The 20,326-nt window shown below is 37.4% G+C and overlaps 1 protein-coding gene and 1 pseudogene across 1 annotated transcript; both read left to right on the top strand.

Annotated features, from left to right (window-relative positions):
* The first annotated feature begins 5,513 nt into the window (after window positions 1–5,513).
* On the top strand, window positions 5,514–6,269 carry LOC148915756 (G-type lectin S-receptor-like serine/threonine-protein kinase At1g34300 pseudogene; annotated as a pseudogene).
* A 122-nt stretch (window positions 6,270–6,391) lies between these two features.
* On the top strand, window positions 6,392–8,251 carry LOC103336072 (G-type lectin S-receptor-like serine/threonine-protein kinase At1g34300). Its single transcript, XM_008239109.2, has one exon. It carries the CDS (start codon window positions 6,843–6,845, stop codon window positions 8,040–8,042), a length of 1,200 nt encoding a protein of 399 aa, XP_008237331.2. The 5' UTR covers window positions 6,392–6,842; the 3' UTR covers window positions 8,043–8,251.
* Window positions 8,252–20,326: the final 12,075 nt, after the last annotated feature.

The raw sequence follows: 20,326 nt of genomic DNA, 5'->3' as shown, positions 1-20,326 counted from the left end.
CGATCCAACGGTCCAAACATATCGAACCCGGATAACGCCTAACATGTGATATCCGATCGACGCTCAAACGACAACCAAATTCATATCCGAGCATACCGTCGTACTCGGGATGACATGAGGATGATTTAAGGACTGTAGGACTGGCCAAAAAGTGACACGCGCAGCCACAAGAGTGGCGACTGTGGGTGTCCAAAGCGATTCTGGCGATCGGAAAAACTCCAAACCGCAGGTCAAGACTTATACCCACATGAAGAGCACATTGAATGGAGCAACTTTTGTTTTGGACCTACCTTAAAAAGTCGCCAGAAGTGGCTGGAATCGAGGGCCAAAACTAGCAAAAACTTCCATTGCTTATTTTCGTTTCAAAACGCAGAAATTTCTCCTAAATTACCCAACCAGCAGCTAGAATACCTCAAGAGGATGAGAAAGCATACCTGGATCGCACGATTTGGTGGCAGGAATTGCACAAATGAACCCTAAAAATCTTTGACAAAAATATGGCAGATTTTTCGTCAATTTTCACATCCAAAATCTGGAGAATTCTTAAGCTTTCAAGGGTAGATATCATATGCATTTTGTAGAGGAGGAGGAGGAGAGAAACTTTCATGAAGGAAGCGCTGCCAACAAACGTCGGACGACACCGGAAATTGGCCGAGAATTGGCGGTTGCGCGAAAGAAAAAAATTCGATTTTCTGGTTTGAGGAGAGAGTGTCGTGAGATAGGAGAGAGAAAGAGAGAGAGCTGCCAGCTTTTTATAAAAATCTGACTTTGCAGAAATTACGGTTGTGTTACTGGACTTCTTTTGATCATAACTTCTTCATTACAACTATGATTTGAGCCCACTACATGTTTACGAACTCATCTCTACATGATCTACGCAATAGTGCCAGTCAATTCCCCAGAATCTTTCCCAAACAAAAAGTCAACTTTAAGCCCATTAAAATATTCCCTGGGTAAAATCGTCTTTTTATTGTATAATTTAATATTTAAATATTAATTTAGGATCAAGTTATTACATGAACCATTTATTATATGGAACTTTCTATTTTATTAAGTTTCCGATGTGAGACTCTATGGATTCTTCAACATTTGTTTCTCACCATGACTCATTAGATCTCACTCATAAAAAGAGAGAGAGAGAGAGAGAGAGAGAGAGAGAGAGAGAGAGAGAGAGAGACAAGTAGACTTCACGATTTGATTTGAGGGGGACACTAAAATATTTGTGGGGAAGTGAAAATAGTGTGACGTTGACCTAGGTAAAATGCAATGAAAGGCATCACTACTTAAAATCTCTATAATAATAATAATAATAATAATAATAATAATAATAATAATAATAAAATAGTTTTTTGTTGTTAAGACTGCGATGCTAAATCATGCATTGCCAAGTATTGCTGATGATGTATTTTTATAATTTAGGTTATGATGAGTATATTTTATATTATATATTTAATCATATTCTTAGTATATTTTGGAATATTTTGAATTTTGATACTTTAAATTATATTTTCAATATAGGACTTTCGACTTCTTCTGAAGCAAAACGTTGTTAAATGGATGAATTTTGGGGTAATTCTAGTTGGAGGACGTTTCTGAGTCAGTTGGCTTGATAGTGTCAAAAAATCAGATTTGTCCACCAAACGGTGATTTCCTGACAAATAAATAAAGGAGCGATGCACAGTGCTGGAATAGTGACGTTTTGGGCTTGAATTGCATTTTTGGAGCCTAAAGTGACATTGGATGGGTTCGTGGCCTTCTGGAGATGTGTTCATAACGTTCTTATCTTTTAAACAAGCTATCTTGGGCCGGATTTGGATGAGATTTGAGGCTAAAACGTGGCTGGAAAGTTTCTGTGCAGTTTATCCTAACTCAATTAGGATTTTATGTTTTAATATTGTTGAGGCCCAAAAAATCGCAGGCTAAGCCCAAATATATTTTCGGCCCAGTACAATACCAAGTGGAAAATCTTTATTTAAATAACATGCCACGCTTCTGAAGCTTAAGTGGGTCCAACCTGCGAATGCAGGGCTGGCGGGTTGTGGTATGGATGGTTCTGAGTGTTCAGGCCATTGATGGTCCAAAGAGTAGAAGTTTTGGGCTACTTGGAGTATCAAAACTCAAGCCCATTCCTTGAGTCCAAACATATGGGTAAGAATGAGAGAAAACCCAATAGCCAATCACCTTAAGAAAAGGCCCAAACATCTTAGAAAAAATATCCAATAGCCATAGCCCATAAAAAATCCCACATCACCAAAGCTTCCAGTGATCTGTGAAATCAAAGTGTACTCACAAGCTGCTGGAAACAAACCAGCCCAGCACCTTATAAAATATCCAACGTCATCTCTGTTAAAACCAAATCACAGCCAAACCACCAAAACCAAGCAAACCCATGTGCTAATCACCTTTTTGACCAAGCACCCTTACCCATTCTTTCCTCTTCAAGCTTTGTTAGAAAACAAGAAGCAAAAGTGGGTGGCTCCTCACCCACATGGAGGAGTCCAACTGCTTGAGGACCTTGGAACCCCAAAAAGCTGTGTGCCTATGGGTTCAGTCTAGAGAAATTTCACCAAACTAGATAAATGGAAGAAAGTGAAGGAAAAATGGAGAGGGTGGCTTGATAAAATTGAGTCTTCTAGCCCCTATAAAAGGAGACACTTTCTTCCCAGCAAAACAACTCACAATGGACAGAACAGACAAGAACGAATTGAAGGCAAACATCCACTCTGGAATCCTTCAATTTCATGCTTTGTTCTTCCATTCCTCTTCCTCTCTCTCAAAACCCACATTCAGAGAGAGCAAGCATCATCTCTCATCTCTAGAACCCTTTGATTTCAAGCCTTGTTCTTCCATTCCTCTTCCTCTCTCTCAAAACCCACATCCAGAGAAAGCAAGCATCATCTCTCATCTCTAGAACCCTTCGATTTCAAGCCTTGTTCTTCCATTGCTTCCATTTTTCTCCTCTGTCAAATCTCCCATGAGCTTGATGAAGCTTTCGTTAAGCTTCCGGAAATATGCTAAAGCCATCCACGCTTTCATCTTCTATCTCTCTTTCCACAACACAGATTTAGAGAGCAAGCTTCATCTCTCTCAAAACCTCTGTTCCTCATAGGAAACCCCAAGCCTTCTCTCTCTCATGCTAAACTCACGAATACTCAGCTCCCATGCCACAAGCTCTCATGCCAAGCCCAAGAATTTATCTGTAAGCAACTGTTGATTTCGTTGGTGAAGAAGACCAAGGTGTTTCCTAAGACTCAGCTACCCTTTTGAAACACTCTTGGGGCCTGATCCTTGAACTCAGACTCAAGGAACAATTTCACACATGTTTCTCTTTTCGGCAGCCAAACCCATTCGTCAATTCTTTGGAATAAAAAGTCTCCTACAAATATATTTTATTATTAGTCAGCTTCCTAGTAGAAATAAGAGACTTGGTTCTCAGGGATTGGGGGCTGGCTTTTAGGGCGATATTTAATGTTTTAGTTGGGCTTAGTTTTGGGACGCTTTCTTGGATGCAATTTTGGGGAGACAGAGTAATTGTTAGGGTTCTTGAAGATTTTATACCTTAAAGTGTTTTCATTCTTATTCATTCTAATGATATTTTCTTCAATTTTAATTATGAGTATGCGTAACTAATTCGAATTGCTAGGACAAGGCCATAGGCCTTAGCATGATTATGTAATTTTATTAATTTGCTTATGAATGGATGCATGTTGCTTTGAATTATTAATTACCGCGATTAAAACTATCTATTTATTTTAATGAGTGATTACCATTAGGATATTTAGACAAGTAAATTGATGCAATTTTTGCTGGAACATCACCCTGAAATTGAGGAGGGCTTCTTGTAATTAGTAATTGTACGTTCACTTAAGGCGAACATCACGCTCTTAAGGGTTGCATGGTTTTTCAAATGGTTTTCACAAAGCTTAATGAATCAAGCAATCTTTGGGGACAACGACCTTGCATGAGCATTTATACTACAATTACCTTGTACTCTTGCAACTATTTTCAGTGATTTTAACCCTATTGTGCAGGTACAAAAAAATCTTATTAGGTTCTATTATTTATAGAAGTAATGTACTATGTGGTGTTGCCTAAAGAAAAATTTGACAGAGTTGGTTTCAATAAGATGTATTGATGAGTTTATCCTCAAGGTAATTTATTATTATAATTATACTATTAATTGGCTAAACTTGATTCTGATACCAAATTTGAGTCGGGGCTCTATCGTATAGTCAAATGGTCACTATATCAAGCATTGAACATGGAACTTGAACATAATTTTGCATAAAGACCAACTCACAGAGTCACACGCTTACGAATTGCATGCTTTCTATATTATTTCTAGACTATTTATTTACCTAAAACCCATACGACACGCACCTTGATAAAATGACACCAGTTGTTTTGAATAGGTCAACTCCAAAATTTTCGACCCAAAAAAATATCAACTCTATTACTTTAACTTTCTAGAAGTCAAAAATAATCTACTCAAGTTTCTAGGTCAAAAATAATACTCAAAGAAAAATAGAAACAGTGAATTTGTTTGTACTCTAAAGGACATAAATGTCCAAGAAATGGGGGAGAGGAACAGAAGTGTGTCGGGTCCACTGTTCTAACAATTCAGTTATGATCCTCTGTCTCCTAATGTTCCTATCCCATCCCTGTTCCCTACTTATGATTGTGACATCTGTCTTTCCATTTAATCAATCCTAACGCCATTAACCCATCCAAATATTTTTGTAGGAGAAAATTTTATCAACGTCGCCTCTCCTATAGACCTTGTTCCACTTTGCCCTTTGAACTTTCTTTGGTTTTGAGACCTTCTAGTCTTTCAAAGCATGTCATATGCCCCATTCCGTTAAGTTTGTTAATTCCTTCCGTCAAATTTAGGATAATTTATATCAATTCAAATTAGAATTTGGTTTGACAAACTTAAATCCTAATTGTCTCGACCACTTGTTTGTTTCAATCATATTTTGAATGGATTAAAAAATGAAGAAGTGAAAATGGGGCCTTCATTGGTTAAAATGGGATGACTCAATTAGGGTTTAAGTTGGTGAAATTAAATCCTAACTTGAAGTGATAAAAACGCCTATGAATTTTACGAAGCAGTTAACAAATTTGATGAAAATGGGTATATTGACACGTGGTGAAAGATTATGGGGCTCAAAACCAAATTGAAAATTCAGAAAGTAAAGTAAAACAACGTCTATAATTTAGGGTGATTGCTAAAAAAAAATTCTTTTAATAAAATCGAAATAAAAAATACAATCAGGACCCTTTAACAGCGTTTGTATTCTGTCATGTGTATAGACTAGTTTGGAGGCAACACAGCAGATCTGAGCACCAGTCAATCAAGGGGGTGAATGACCCCCTACCCCACGTCCCATTTGACAGTCAAAGTCTTCCTTCCATCCATTTTCCAAACCAGACCAATCTCCCCACTCTCTCCTTCCTCCTTAAAACTCAGAAACCCAGCCATCAAATCTAACACAGCAATCCAAATAACGAAAATGACCCTATTCTCTTTTCTTCTCTTGATCCCCTGTCTCTTCTCTGCCGCCGCCATCACCACCATATCAGCCGCCACCACAATCTCACCGGGCTACACTCTCTCCGCCTCCAACCCAAACAAGACCTGGTCCTCCCCAAATGCCACCTTCTCCTTCGGCTTCCTTCCCTCTGACCCCCCCACTTCGCCCCCATCCTTCATCGCCGCCATTTTCTACTCCGGCGGCATCCCCGTATGGTCCGCCGGCGATGGAGCTGCCGTTGACTCCGGTGGCACCCTTCAATTCCTCTCCTCCGGCACTCTCCGCCTCGTCAACGGCTCCGGCACTATTCTCTGGGACTCCAATACCGCCGCCCGCGGCGTCTCCTCCGCCCAGCTTGACGATTCGGGCGACTTGGTGCTCCTCAACGGCACCGTTTCGGTCTGGTCCAGCTTCGAGAACCCGACCGATTCGATCGTGCCGTCGCAGAACTTCACTGTGAGTAAGGTTTTGCGATCTGGGTTGTATTCTTTTAAGCTTGTTAAGAATGGGAACCTTACTCTTCTTTGGAACAATAGTATTACGTATTGGAACGAAGGATTGAATTCTTCTGTTAATGCCAATTTGACTTCACCTAGTTTAGGATTGCAGTCAATTGGTATTTTGTCAATCTCTGATCCACGCTTGGCCACTGCGGTCATTGTTGCTTATAGTAGTGACTATGCTGAAGCTGGTGATATTTTGAGGTTCTTGAAGCTAGGGGTGATGGGAATTTGAGAATTTATAGCTCCACTAGAGGTAGTGGGACTATAACTGAGAGATGGGCAGCTGTTACTGATCAGTGTGAGGTTTTCGGGTACTGCGGGGACATGGGAGTTTGTAGTTATAATAATTCCAATCCGGTGTGTGGTTGTATGTCGCAGAATTTTGAGCTAGTTGATTCGAAGGATAGCAGGAAAGGATGTAAAAGGAAGATGGAGATTGAGGATTGTCCTCAGAGTGTGACTATGTTGGACCTTGTTCATACTCGGTTCTTGACGTACCCTCCCGAGACGGAATCACAGATTTTCTTTGTGGGTATATCAGCTTGCAGGTTGAATTGTCTTGTAAATACTGCTTGTGATGCTTCGACATCTTTGTCTGATGGCACAGGGCTATGTTACTACAAGACACCTGGTTATCTTAGTGGCTATCATAGTCCAGCTATGTCCAGCAGTTCATATATCAAGGTTTGTGGGCCGGTGATTCCAAATCCTTCGTCTTCACTTGGAGAGTGCTGGCAAGAAAAAGGATTGGAAGTTGCACGCCTGGATTGTGGTTGTTGTGGTTGTTGCCAGCCTTTTGGGTTTGATGGCATTGGAGGGCGGTTTGTGGTGGTGGTTTTGCAGGAACAGTCCCAACTTTGGTGGATTGTCCGCTCAATATGCACTTCTTGAGTATGCTTCTGGTGCACCAGTTCAGTTCGTGTATAAGGAGCTCCAGCGCTCAACTAAGGGATTCAAGGAGAAGCTTGGGGAAGGAGGATTTGGGGCTGTTTATAAGGGCATTCTTGCTAATAGAACTGTTGTTGCAGTTAAGCAACTTGAGGGGATTGAGCAAGGGGAGAAACAATTTAGGATGGAGGTTGCAACCATTAGTAGCACCCACCATTTGAATCTGGTGAGGCTGATTGGTTTTTGCTCTGAGGGGCGCCATAGGCTTTTGGTATATGAGTTCATGAAAAATGGGTCCCTTGATGATTTCCTGTTTGCAACAGTAGAGCAGTCGGGAAAGTTGTTGAATTGGGAGTCTCGGTTCAACATTGCCCTAGGGACTGCAAGGGGGATCACATACCTTCATGAGGAGTGCCGAGACTGCATTGTGCATTGTGATATAAAGCCAGAAAACATTCTCATAGATGAGAATTTCAATGCCAAAGTGTCAGATTTTGGCCTCGCAAAGCTCGTTAATCCAAAAGACCATAGGTATCGAACCTTGACGAGTGTTAGAGGGACTAGAGGGTATTTGGCACCTGAATGGCTAGCAAATCTTCCAATAACTTCCAAATCTGATGTTTACAGTTATGGTATGGTTTTGCTAGAGATAGTGAGTGGGAGAAGGAATTTTGAAGTTTCTGAGGAGACAAATAGGAAGAAGTTCTCCTTATGGGCTTTTGAGGAATTTGAGAAGGGTAACATCAAGGGAATTGTCGATAAAAGGCTAGTCGACCAAGATGTTGATATGGATCAAGTGACGAGAGCAATTCAGGTGACCTTCTGGTGCATACATGAACAACCATCTCATAGGCCAATGATGGGAAAAGTTGTACAGATGCTGGAAGGAATTACAGATATTGAGAAACCCCCTGCCCCGAGGGCTGCCATTGACTTGCCTACTAGTGGAACAGACATGAATGTGAGCAGTAATATCAGTGCTCTGTCCACTGCTGCAGCCTCAGCCCCAGCTCCTTCCTCATTTTCATCATTTCAAATTTCAGGAGTATCCTCTTTAACATCTGGGAGGAACATCGAGAAGGCAACTGCATCCCTTATACACTCAGACCCAAATTGAATCTTATTTCTTTACACGTGTTTTGTATAAGAGAACCAGTTTTAGATTCTAGTTCTTTTAAGCTGATTCCTCCATTCAAATTAGGACAAGACTTTTGATATGTTTTTTTTGCAAAAATTGTTTATAATGATAGTATATGATACTTTAAAGCAGAGTGTAATAGCATAATATCATATTGAGTTCGTTCAAGAAACATATTATTAGCACAATTGAGCTTTTTATTTTATTTTATTTTTAATATTTATGAACTGCATCCCGTACTGTTCCTGCATCCTAGATTGATAGTTTATTTAGACGAGGACCTCGGGTGCAGGGATAACTGTTCTTGATCACTTGAAATGCAAGCTCGTTGCAATTGAAAAGCTGGGGGTAGTTGATAACTATTTTTCAGTTTTAGGGGGACTGCCGTTGACAAGGCTATTAGCATGTTACGCTTGCAAGCAGGGGAACGACAGAGGCAGAGAGTTTCAATACAAAGCAATTCCAAATTGAGGCAAAGCTACAACATAGACGTCCAATAAATTTCAAGTTCTCAGCAATAGTTTCTCAATTGGTAAACAATCGACAAGATCAAACCCAATTAGCATTTGCTGGGAAAATTGGGAGTTTCACTAAAACACCCAAAATGGGGGTTGAAATTATAAAAAAACCCAAGTAATTTAAACATATAAAAAATTATCAAAACCCATTATTTTTTGGGGTTGATTTTGGGTGTGTTTCTATGTTTAAATAGTGCTTGGGTTTTTTTATAAATACAAGAATTTATAAATTTGTAAAAATTTTAATTATGAAAAAAAAAAAATTATAATTATTTTCTCATCCAAGAAACAGAGACAATTAGGCTGAAGCGCGGATATTAGGCTCTCTTTAAGGAGATTTAAGCGCACTACGGTCTGGCAAAGCCCATGAACTGGTGAAGCAACATATCTATTGACTTGTTTCCTCCCGTATACAATCACCCAATTGAATCGTTGTATGACTCAAACCTATATGCACAAGAAGGATGAGTCCAAAGCTCCACAATAAGAACACATTTCTTTGGCTAGCAAAAAACTCATGAGATTTTCTTGAGATTGTATGAGGAATAAGAGGATATGAGATAAGTGAAGAAGGATGATAATGATGAGATGATAGAAATGATGAGAAGAGAGGTGCTATTTAGGCTCATAGGATCACTCCTAAATTAATAGGGTGGGAAAACCAGAAGCCAAAAGTCTTAAAAATAAATGAAAAAGTGTAGAGATACCATAATTTCTCACTAAAATAAGGGACCATAATTCCCACTAAATTGAAGTAATGCTAGCTTAATTAATATTAAAATGAACCAAAAATATTGGAGCAAGAAATTAACTCAAATTTAGCCAAAAAAATTCATTCCTAAATTCCCACAAATTAAATCAATTTCCATTCATAATCACCCAAATTCGAAGTACATAAGGTTTTATCCCTTCAAGAGTATGTGGGCAATCTAGATGCAACCCACAAGTCCAAATAGATTCCCTAGTTTACTTTGACCAAATTCACCTCAAACACTTTTCCATATCCAAACTATTCCAAGAACCACAAATTCCTTCCAAATTTTCATCACCAAAAATGAACTACGAGTTGGCTTGATTCCATCAAAATGATATGTAGGCAACCTAGAGCTCGTTTCAAGTGCAGCTACAAAAATCAAACAAAACCAAACCAAGTGACTGAAATAGTGAAGATATAAATATATCCCTACACAAATTAGAAAACAAACTCTACATATTATACTAATTTCTCTATTGCAAGGCACAAAGAAAAGAATGGGAATAATGAGGGGTGGGACGGGGGGGAGAACAAGAAGAAAACATAAGTAGAGGAGTAAAGCAGTTGCAATGGAGATAAAAGAGGAGTAGAAGAATAGAGAAGTTATATTTGGGAATTCAGGGCTAAATTTGAAGAAGATAGTTTATCACGAATTCTTTTTCCTATTAAAAAAGAGTTCGTCTTTTCTAATATTTTGTTAGTAACACTCACAAAATAACATCAAAGTCACTTAAAAAATCAATTGCCCAAGCCCAACTGCAGCCCAAGCTTCAGCCCTCGCTCCCTTGTCCTGCCTTGGCCTTCTTTGAGGTTTCTTGTCAAGTAGAGTGTCCCCATTCAACACATGGTTTCATGGAAACTCGTCACCTTTGTAAGTGTAGAGCAAGACTGAGAAGAGGTAAGTGCCTTCATTTGGTCTTAATAGATATTACCGTGGTAACATCATATTGGATATAATTCCTAGGAATATAATGGTGGGGTAGATTAAATCGTTATGTATAATTAGCCCCTTGACACACGCTTATGCATGTGCCAATTGGTTTTTTTTATTTAGAATGAAGAAAATATAATATGAGTAGTTATGTCCCATAAAAGTAGGACATATTATCTTATTTTGTTTTTAATTTTTTTTAATAAAAAAAATTATTAATTTACCATATTATCCTTATTTAATTAATAATTTCAATTCTTAATGTTTGAATTAACCGATGACGTATTTTAAATGTTTCACCATTCTCTACCTTTTACTTTATATATATAGATTTATGAGAAAAATTAGTGAAGAAAAAAGTCTAGAGAGTAGGGCTTTTTTAGCCATTTTAAAAACACTGCCTAACAGACTCTTAAAGAATTTACTTTATAGTCTTGGGGTATAGCTCAGTTGGTGGAGCTCTTTCACCTCCACCCATGTGGACAGAGATTCCAAACTCCCAAACACCCAATGAATATTTATGTAAACCCTCTTTCCCCAATCTCTCGTACTAAAAAAAAAAAAAATTTTACTTTGCACACTTTCACCTAAACGACTTAATACTTGCAATTTTGTGCATACTAGCCAACTAATCGTATGCATGCGAAAAGGACTCAATTTATTGCACAATCTCCAAACTCATATCCAAGTATATTAACACAAAATCCAAAGGCAACCATTATAATTAATACCTTAATTTATTCACCACTCCAATGAACCTTCCAATGATAATCAAAATTTGTGAGTCTGTTGTTAGACATATAGATGTCTATCTCATTAAAGTGTGGCTTTATAATCATCAAAGAATTCTAACTTGATATCAATTAAGAGCTAGAAGGATTCCTATCTTAATTGTGGATTAGAAGTTATAAACCTAATGCAATAAGAACTTCTTAAGAATTTCTTGATGGGCAAGACTCTTAGGAAGATGCATATAAATGAAAGTACCCCTGCTCAACCGATCAAGCCAACCCGCACAAAAGAATTCACCTCATCTAGAATGGGTGTCTGAAGGGATCATATTAAGGAAATGTGCTCTTATATATTCTTGATGTGTGTTTTATCATGTGTAGTCATTATAGTTTACATGTGGTATCAGAGCATAGGCTGCATGTTTTAGAACCAAAAAGAAATCGCCCACCTTATTTGATGTTGCTAGCGGTGTACGACTTTGGCGTGACAGATGTGCGATTTTGTGTTGCAAAGGTTGATCACATAAAGTTCCCGCTGCCCTCTTAAATTGGCTTTTGCAACCTTGTGGATGGTTTTGTTCGTAATAAAGCATAAAGATGAAATAGATGAAATCGCTCACCTATGCCACTGCAATTGGGTGGCACTTTGATTAATTGGGCTGCTGCGCGTTTTCTTTCTCTTTTGCTGATTTTGACAAAGCTTTCATACTTACGGCTGGGTATGACGTCTCTTTCTCTAATGTGAGTTAATTGCATACAGTTGTGTTACCTTTTGAATTGTTTGGCATTTTAGGGAAACATGTTGGGTTACCGTAGTGTGTGACTTACTTTTGACATTGTCATATATAGATAATAGTGATTGAAAACTGATATGAAGACAAAGGTCTGTTATAGTTAATATGGATTTGAGGGAACAAGTTAGTCACTATACGAATTAAAACAATTAAATAGTGAATTAAAGGAGGCACTAATGTTGGTTAGGTTATGCATGCAGTTTTCATTGCATTTTAAATTGAGTTGAATACTTGAGAGCCAAATATGCTATTAAAATAAGGATAAAGATTTTCTCCGTAAGAGCAACTCCAGTGATCAAGCCAAGCCTGAGGCTGGGGGGAGGCCAAGCAAAAAACCAATTTCAATTGGCCACTTTTGCCCGGGTTGGATGTGGGACCCACAAAGACGGGCTGGCTCGAAGGCAGGTCTCACTCGACTTGCATTGACGTTAGCCTTGCTCGTTTCCAACAGTTAGAAGACACGTGTTTTCGTCTGGGTGCTCCGATCTACTTCTCTCCTCTAATCCAATGGCTGTCCTTTTTTTGGCTATAAAATTATGAAAAAAAATTCAAAATTTTTTATAAAAAACAAAATTTTTTTTTTTCTTCTATAAATACCTACCAATACCCATCACTTTCAACACCAATCCTCATACATTTTCTTCTACTTTTAATATTATTCACTCTTTACTCAACATTTTATTCTCTTTCAAATTGTATTTTTATTTATCATCTTTATGGCTTCTTCTATCGAAACCGGAGGGGCATGTAGCACCATGAAAGATGTTTTGTTGTGTGAGTATTGGGTCCAAATTAGTCATTGTCCCGTGTCAAGCAATAAGATGAAATTTTGTCATATGTGAAAAAAAATTCACGTCGAATTTTGTGAAAGAGTTCCGGGGTCGACCGGTACGGAAATGACATTGTCTAGTAGGTGGAAAATTCTCAATAAAGAGTAGGGAAAATAGAGAGATGCCTTGACAAAAGCGAGAGACAACCATAGAAGCGGGGAAAATCTTAGTAGCGAGGTAAATAGTTTGTAATTTACATTTTATTAAGTTTAATGTCCTAATATATATATATATATATATATGTTTCTTGCATTTCCAATATTTTGTTAATATTTCTTGCATTTTCAATATTTTGTTAATATTTCTTGTATTTCCAATTTTTTTTAATAATTCTTGCATTTCCAATAATTTGTAATGTTTCTTGCATTTCTAAACAATTTGTAAATGTTTTTTGCATTTCCATTTATTTTATTTTATATATAGATTATGCAAGCACAAATGTGGTTTTGTACTATTAGGTAAGGCAAAAAAGTTTTCAACCATGACCAATGTTGGGAGGTGGTGAAGAATTGTCAAAGATTCTGAATTATTCCAACGTGTCCAACCATTGTGTTGAACGAGATACCACTCCACGATTCACCGGCATCGGATTCGCCTATGGATTCCCCGATGAGTCAAGACTCACCCATCCAAAAGGAGCCGAGGCCTATTGGGAGAAAGGAGGCGAAGGCGAAGAGAGGGAGTAATTCTAGCAATAATACATCTAAATTTTTGGAGGAAATTGCAAGGCAAAGCGCCATGAGAATTGAAATAGACTTGAAAGCCCAAGAAGACGAGAGGGCAACCATGGCCATGGATACAAGCCATATGTTTCCTGAAACAAAACAATTTTGGAAGCTAGAACAAGGGATGTTATGAGAAGAAGACTTTTTCGAGACGATGGACCTAGCAACACAGATTGGTTAAATGATCAAAACCATTAAGTTAGTTAACTTTTTTTTAATGTTTTGTTTTAAAAAATTGTTGTAATTCATGTATTTCATTTAATTAGTAGTAATTCTTAATTAATTGTGTTGGTTTTATTTGAGTGAATAAAGAAAGCATTCAATAAAACTTCTTTTTATTCAAAAAATTCCATACATGAAACCAAACATAAAAAACAAAACACACCACAACCAAAGCATTAAAAAAAAAAACCACAACCAAAGCATAAATAAAAAAAACCACAACCAAATCATAAATAAAAAAAACCACAACCAAAGCATAACTAAAAATAAAACTTCACTTCACTTCATTCACTGTCATTGCCTTTCACCGCCCATAAATGCTCCATCAAGTCAACTTGACGTCGTTCATGAATATAAGACGGTTGCATCTCCGTATATCGATCAATTATACGGGTCATGAAACGGCCGTCCCTAACCAACGGTTCATGCTCCAATGGTTCTCCACTTAGCCCCATGGGCCTTTCATAAATTCGTGTCAAGGTCGTGTTCATGGGATTCCGGTTCGTAGACCTCTGCAGCATCGTATCATACTCATCCTCCACAATCATATTATGAAGGATGATGCAAGTCATCATTATGCTCATGAGCACCTCTTCAATCGAACAAGCGCGCCGCACTCCTAATAATAAGCCACCGGGCTTGGAGGATACCAAAACACATCTCCACATCTTTTTTGTAACCCTCTCGATAAGCAAAAAATAATTTTTGCTTCACGGATCGGGGATGCAGAATAGATTTCACAAATGCAGTCCACCTTGGGTAGATGCCATCTGCTAGGTAATACCCATTCTGGTATATAGTATTATTGATTTCATAGGTGATATTCAGGGCTTCACCTCTCAAAACATCGTTGAACACCGGGGATTGACCCAGCACGTTCAAGTCATTTTGAGAGCCGTCCACTCCAAAGAAGGCATGCCAAACCCATGTATCAAATCTAGCAACAGCTTCAGGGATGATACTTTTTTGCCTGTCCTATTTCCATAATCTCTTTGCCAGGTAGTTGGGCAATTCTTCCATTACCAGTGCATGCAGTCGATGCTACCAATCATTCTTGAAAATCATCGAGCTTTAGCTTTTGTAGAATTCTTTGGAGGTCCCTGGGCGTAGGTCTGCGCAGGTAGTCTCTGGTGTATAGAGTTTCGACTGCATCACAAAATTTTACCAAGCTCTCCAAAGTAGTGGGCTTCTCCATTCGGGCAATCTCATCCACCTGATCAGCAGATGAACCATGCGCTAGCATTCGTATAACAGCTATAATCTTTTGCTCGGGAAGAAGTCTCAAAACCCCAGCAACATCACACTTTTGAACAAAGTATTCATCATAATTGCAAATATCATGCATGACTTTATTGAACAAATGGGGTTGTATTCTATATCGCCTTCGAAAATCAACATCAGAGTACAAAGAAGTTGGGATAAAATAATTTTCCAGAAGATTCTTACCCTAAGAATGCATATGTTTGTCCACATTTGGGCCACGTACTTCTCGTGAACCACGACATCTTTGGTTTTTTTCATCAAGCAAAGCCACTGCTATGACAATTTGTTGATCTAGTTCTCTCGGCACCCTTTTTCCTTCAGCTCATCTATGCCTTCTTTCTCTAGTTTCTCGCTCTTGGCTCTCCAAGATCCTACTCATGTCATTCAGTGAGAATGGAGTATGAATTCTAAACTCTGAGAAATGAAAATATAGAGAAGATGTGGTGTGAGATATATGAGCTGAGCCTCTGGTTTTATAGAAAATTTTGGACAGATAAAGATTACACGTGGTGCGATTTTAGAGGGTGAAAATTTTATCTGAAATTTGAAAGTTGAAATTCATCCGAAATTTGAAATTTATCTGAAATTTGAATTTTGAAATGTATCTGAAATTTGAAACAAAAAATCTTATCTGAAAATTTTATCCGATTATGAGATATAAATAGTATTGACACGTAAGAACCCGAAAATCTTATTCGAAAATATTGTCCAAATTAATTATTGAGGTGAAAAAAAAAAAAATGAATAGTAATTGCCCTTTGCCCTCGCAATGGGTGGAAACACACATTGCTTTTTGCAAGGGCATCCACTATTCACGTGAATAGTGGCTGCCCTAGCCCATCCCCCTTGCCGTGACAAATGGGTGGAGTTTCTTTAAAGGATTCATCGTGTTTTGAGGCATATCATGTTGTTGGCTTAAGTTATCACGGACATGTTGCTATTACTTTGGACTTGTAGGAATTAATCCTTATTAATCAATTTTATCATAATAAAGAATTGGCAACTTGTGGAAGACCTATAACATGATTTAATATCCATGTTTTAACCTTTTGATTAAATAAATTGCGTATCTTATTTGCTAAGGTATGATCAAGGGCATAAAGTTATTACTGCTTGATCATGCTATAAAGATAAAGGACTTTTGATCAATGATTTGGAATCTGTTATGGAAACTGAGTGTGCCACAGCTGCTCAGTTTGTATGAGAAGGTTTTAAACTCGATAATTTGGTCAATAATTGCATCTATATTAGTAGCCTTCTGTATTATTCTCCATCCACATATGGGAATTGTACAAATTGATAACAATATGATGGAACAATCCAGATAGCAGACTGCATAGACTACAAGTCTTCTCTACATCCACAGATGTGAGTTTTCTTGTACACGAAGTTTATGCAGTTTATTGTCTGAGATTTTGGAATATGGTAATTTACATCCACAAATATAAATTAACGTATTTAAGTAAAGATTTTGGGGATAGTTTATCCATGTATATTCATGGTGGGGTGATGCAAAAGACAACATATGTGAATTAATAGGAATTTCTCTTTATCCACAGAGTGGGGATTTAACCTATGAAATGAATTCATATATGAATTCTTTTGGTGATCACTAAAAACATGTTTGATTTTCAACCCACAAGTGTGAATCAATAATATACAGATATTTTAACATTATGGGACAACTTATTCAAGTATGTTTGTGTGCTTAAATTTTTTTCGGAATGTCACAATGAACCTTAACTCCATTAGGCGCATATACGGTTTTGTTTTTGTTATATGGATTGTAACATGATGCATGTCCTATTTATCGGTTTTGATAAATCTCACATGTTTGAGTTCTTGATGATAATTTATTCATAGTAATCTTAAATAGTCATAAAGTTAATTTCATGACTCAAGGAAAGATAATTTTGGTTGATCACATTAAGGGAAACTTGAGCTACTTCGGAACTTTCTTACTTGGCTATATTGTTTATTTACATATGGACATGTTTGAGACTTGGTTGCCTTTTGTACGCATTTAAATGAACGTTTTGTAGCATCAATGCAACTTCACATGTAAAAGGATTCATTCGTAGGTGATTTGGATTAAACCATGTACAGTTGGAATGATCCACACGTTAAAAGTATTAATCCGTATTTAATGGACTGAATCATGTAAAATTGGATTAATCCATAAGGTTGTGTTCATCATAAACTAAATTGGCTGTTTTGTAAGGTCTGTAATAATTTTGGTGTGTTGCTGCATGTGTTTGGGGCATGATTACTATTATAGTTGAGAGTTTTAGTTTTGAATCTAAGAAATTTGTTTTGTGAATATAAGTCTACGTGCATTACAAGTATTAATTTGCAGATGTTTTGCATTTAAGGAGCATCTCAATTTATTGCCATGCATATTGCATCGCAGTTTTTTAATTCTCAATTTTATCGACGTCTAATTATATGTCATGTTATATAGAATTCAAGCTCATTATTAGGAAAGATGATCTAAATACCCAAGGAAGGATAATATTTTGAATGATCACCTATATAAAACTTGGGCTTTTGCATAGCAAATTTTGGATAAATTTTTATTACAATTTGAAGAAAAGGTCATGCAATATGAAGCTTATATCATGTTTTAAGGACATCGTATTACTGTTATTTCTTAATTGAATGGGTTGCATGGATCAAATTGCACTTTGGATTAAGTCTCACTAATTTTGTTTTGAATCAAAAGTGGCACATTGCAATATACAAAATACTCAAGACACAAACGATCTTTTGATTGCTCAAAGTGTTTAAACTTGATAAAGAGATATTTTATATTTTACCTTTGTGATATGGTGTTAATTTTTTTGCACCTACATGGAACTTAATGTTGTATGTTTAGAATGCATAAGGATAATTAAATTTTGAGGTGTATATTGCAAGCATTCATAAATTTATACTTGACAATTTATTTTGTTTTGAACAATGCTAACATGTCGTCTGTTAGGGTGAAGTTGTAATTCTAATTAACTAATGAAAAAATTAAGCAAGAATGATGATTTTCTAAGGTTTCTGAAGGCGCTGATTTCATGAAAATATGTTGAGAATTGAATTTTTGGTGAATTTATAAAGTTGAAACAAATGCACAGGAATTTTCCTGACAGTTTATGCACTATGTATAAAGATTGTTGAATGGCCTGAAATTTTGGTACGTTGAGAATATACGTATCTTCTTGAATGCTACAAAATTTTGTGTTTATTGGATGTGTAGGTTATTTGTGAGAATTTTATAAGTGATCTGTGCTTAGGAAAAGTATGTGCTGGCAGATTTTCTGCATAACCTTCTAGGTCAATTTTAGATTTTTTTAATTAGCTATAAAACGACTCACTAATTTTGATGTATGAAGATTAATGCCTTCAGTTTGTTTTCATGAAATTTGATACTAATCCGACTTATAAATTAATTATGTTAAATTCAAATAATCACATATCATTGCTGGAAATTTCTTGACAGTTTTGTGCATTTAGGCTTATACTGTGAAGTACATTAGGAGTAAGCCTTGAAAGTTCTTTTACACCAATTTGTCACAATGTTTCTAATCATAAGGTTATTGGTGCACTATATTAAAGTAGCAAAATAGTGAGTGTTTGCCCAAGTGGGAGAAGTGATGTAAAGTTTTGGGCTTCACACTCAATACCTTATTAGCTTGTATTTTGATAAAGCTCATAAAGGTTTTGGAGCATACTTGGAAATTTTTTTTGGTTGTTGACACTATAACATCCCCAACCATATTTTTAATTATTTAATTCAATTTAATCTCCTTTTGTGAGATTCCAATTTTGCCCCTGGAAGTAGGGTCTTTTTCGTCACTTTTTAATCAGGAAGGAATTATTGCACTGTTGTGATGAGCTAGTCGAAAAGAGTCCTCAGACTGGCAGCATGCTCGAACCCGAGTTGTGGAACTCAAAAAAGACTTATTGGTCATTTAAAATTTTGTTCAAACTAAAACTACCCAGTCAGACATGTACACGCATCAGAAACTCCCCAGCCTCGTCTTCTCTCTCCTCCCCTTGACGTCTCTCTCTCTTCGTTTTGAAGTCGGAATTTCAAATGGCAACCGCGTTGTCGTCCAGCCACCAAATCTAACGCCACAACTTGCAAAACACTCCTCTCCACCTCCTCTACATGACCTATCGATTTTCCAAACCCGATTTCGAGCCATGAAGTGACTGGAAGGAGGAGAAAAGTCATGATTTTTCGGTCATCACTTCTAACTGGAGTAAGGTGTGCTCTTTCATCCTCTGAGTGTGTTCTTGATGTTTTGGTAGTTGGTTTGGGTCAATTTGGAGTTTTGGAAGTTTGATTTTAAACCTAGAGAATTCCGGTCTTTGAAGTGATTTTCCGACCCCTTCCCGGCCAAATTGGAGGTCGGCCTAGTTGAATAAATTGCTCCCTTGGTTGCCCTGATCACGTAGGCGTAGGTATTGTTGGGTGATTTGAGAAATTTCAGTCATTAAAAATTTCTCAAGCCACCCACGCGCTGCCTACATGTGTGGTGGCGCTTGGGCCATGGTGTGGTGGCGCATTGTGTTCTGATTTGATCCCCATGTCGTCCCGAGTGTGATCGTATGCTTAGATTCCTATTTGGTTATCGTATGACAGTCGAACAGATTTATGCCTATTAGGCAATATCCGGTTTTGATATGTTCAGACCCTTGGATCGATTCCAATTCCAAGTATGTTGTTTCCCATACCTCGAGGATCGTGTAGGAATTCGCGGATCAAGAATGAGAGTCCCGAATACTCCGAATCAATAAGTTTAGGGTTAACAAAACCAGTGACCGTCCGATCGAGAACTATTCGACCGCTCGATCAAGACCAAATTCTCAAGACGTGTTTAGTAAACTCTGTTGGACTACAGGAACTTTCGGATTGGAAATTAGAGGTCATGGGTCTAGCGGGCCCTGTTGACCAGAATGACTAGTTTGACAGGACAATTGACCTGGGGTCTTTTGAGACTGTTGTCTCTTGTTAAGTACTAACATGGACTTAGGGATTTTCTCAAGGGATTTGCTCTTGTTAAGTACTAAAATGGCTTGGGAAGTTTGGGAAAATGTTTGTGAATGGTTATATATGTTTAACGGTGGGTTATTGTTCGGATTTACCTTGAGAATGTTTTTATAAAATTTTAATTGGTTGGAAGTCAAATAGTGAAATTAGGGTTTTAATCTCAAGTTAAAAGAGGGGTTTCATTTATTTAATTATTTATTGATGCGTACTTGGAATTTTGAATGGTTTTGAAAGGATTTTGTATTGTTTTGAGAAAACTAAGAAAGGATTTGAGAAAGAGTGGAAAAAGGGATTTGCTGAATGGATTTCAAACCCACCCTAGGTACCCATTCCCGGTTGCCTTTGAAAAAAATATAACGATTGACTTTGATAGTGTATGTACACATGACTAGGGTATTGCATGTACCTACGGTGGTAGGCGTCCGACCAGTGGAAATTGCATGTACCTACG

Source organism: Prunus mume, linkage group LG6 (genome assembly GCF_029339155.1).
Source record: "Prunus mume cultivar Tortuosa linkage group LG6, ASM2933915v1, whole genome shotgun sequence".
NCBI lineage: Eukaryota > Viridiplantae > Streptophyta > Magnoliopsida > Rosales > Rosaceae > Prunus > Prunus mume.
Note: the sequence above shows the minus strand (reverse complement) of the source record. Positions and strands in the feature narration are given on the sequence as shown.

Bases quoted from the DNA above. Each gene is read 5' to 3' on its own strand.
- LOC103336072 (XM_008239109.2), top strand. From the start codon at position 6,843: ATGGCATTGGAGGGCGGTTTGTGGTGGTGGTTTTGCAGGAACAGTCCC.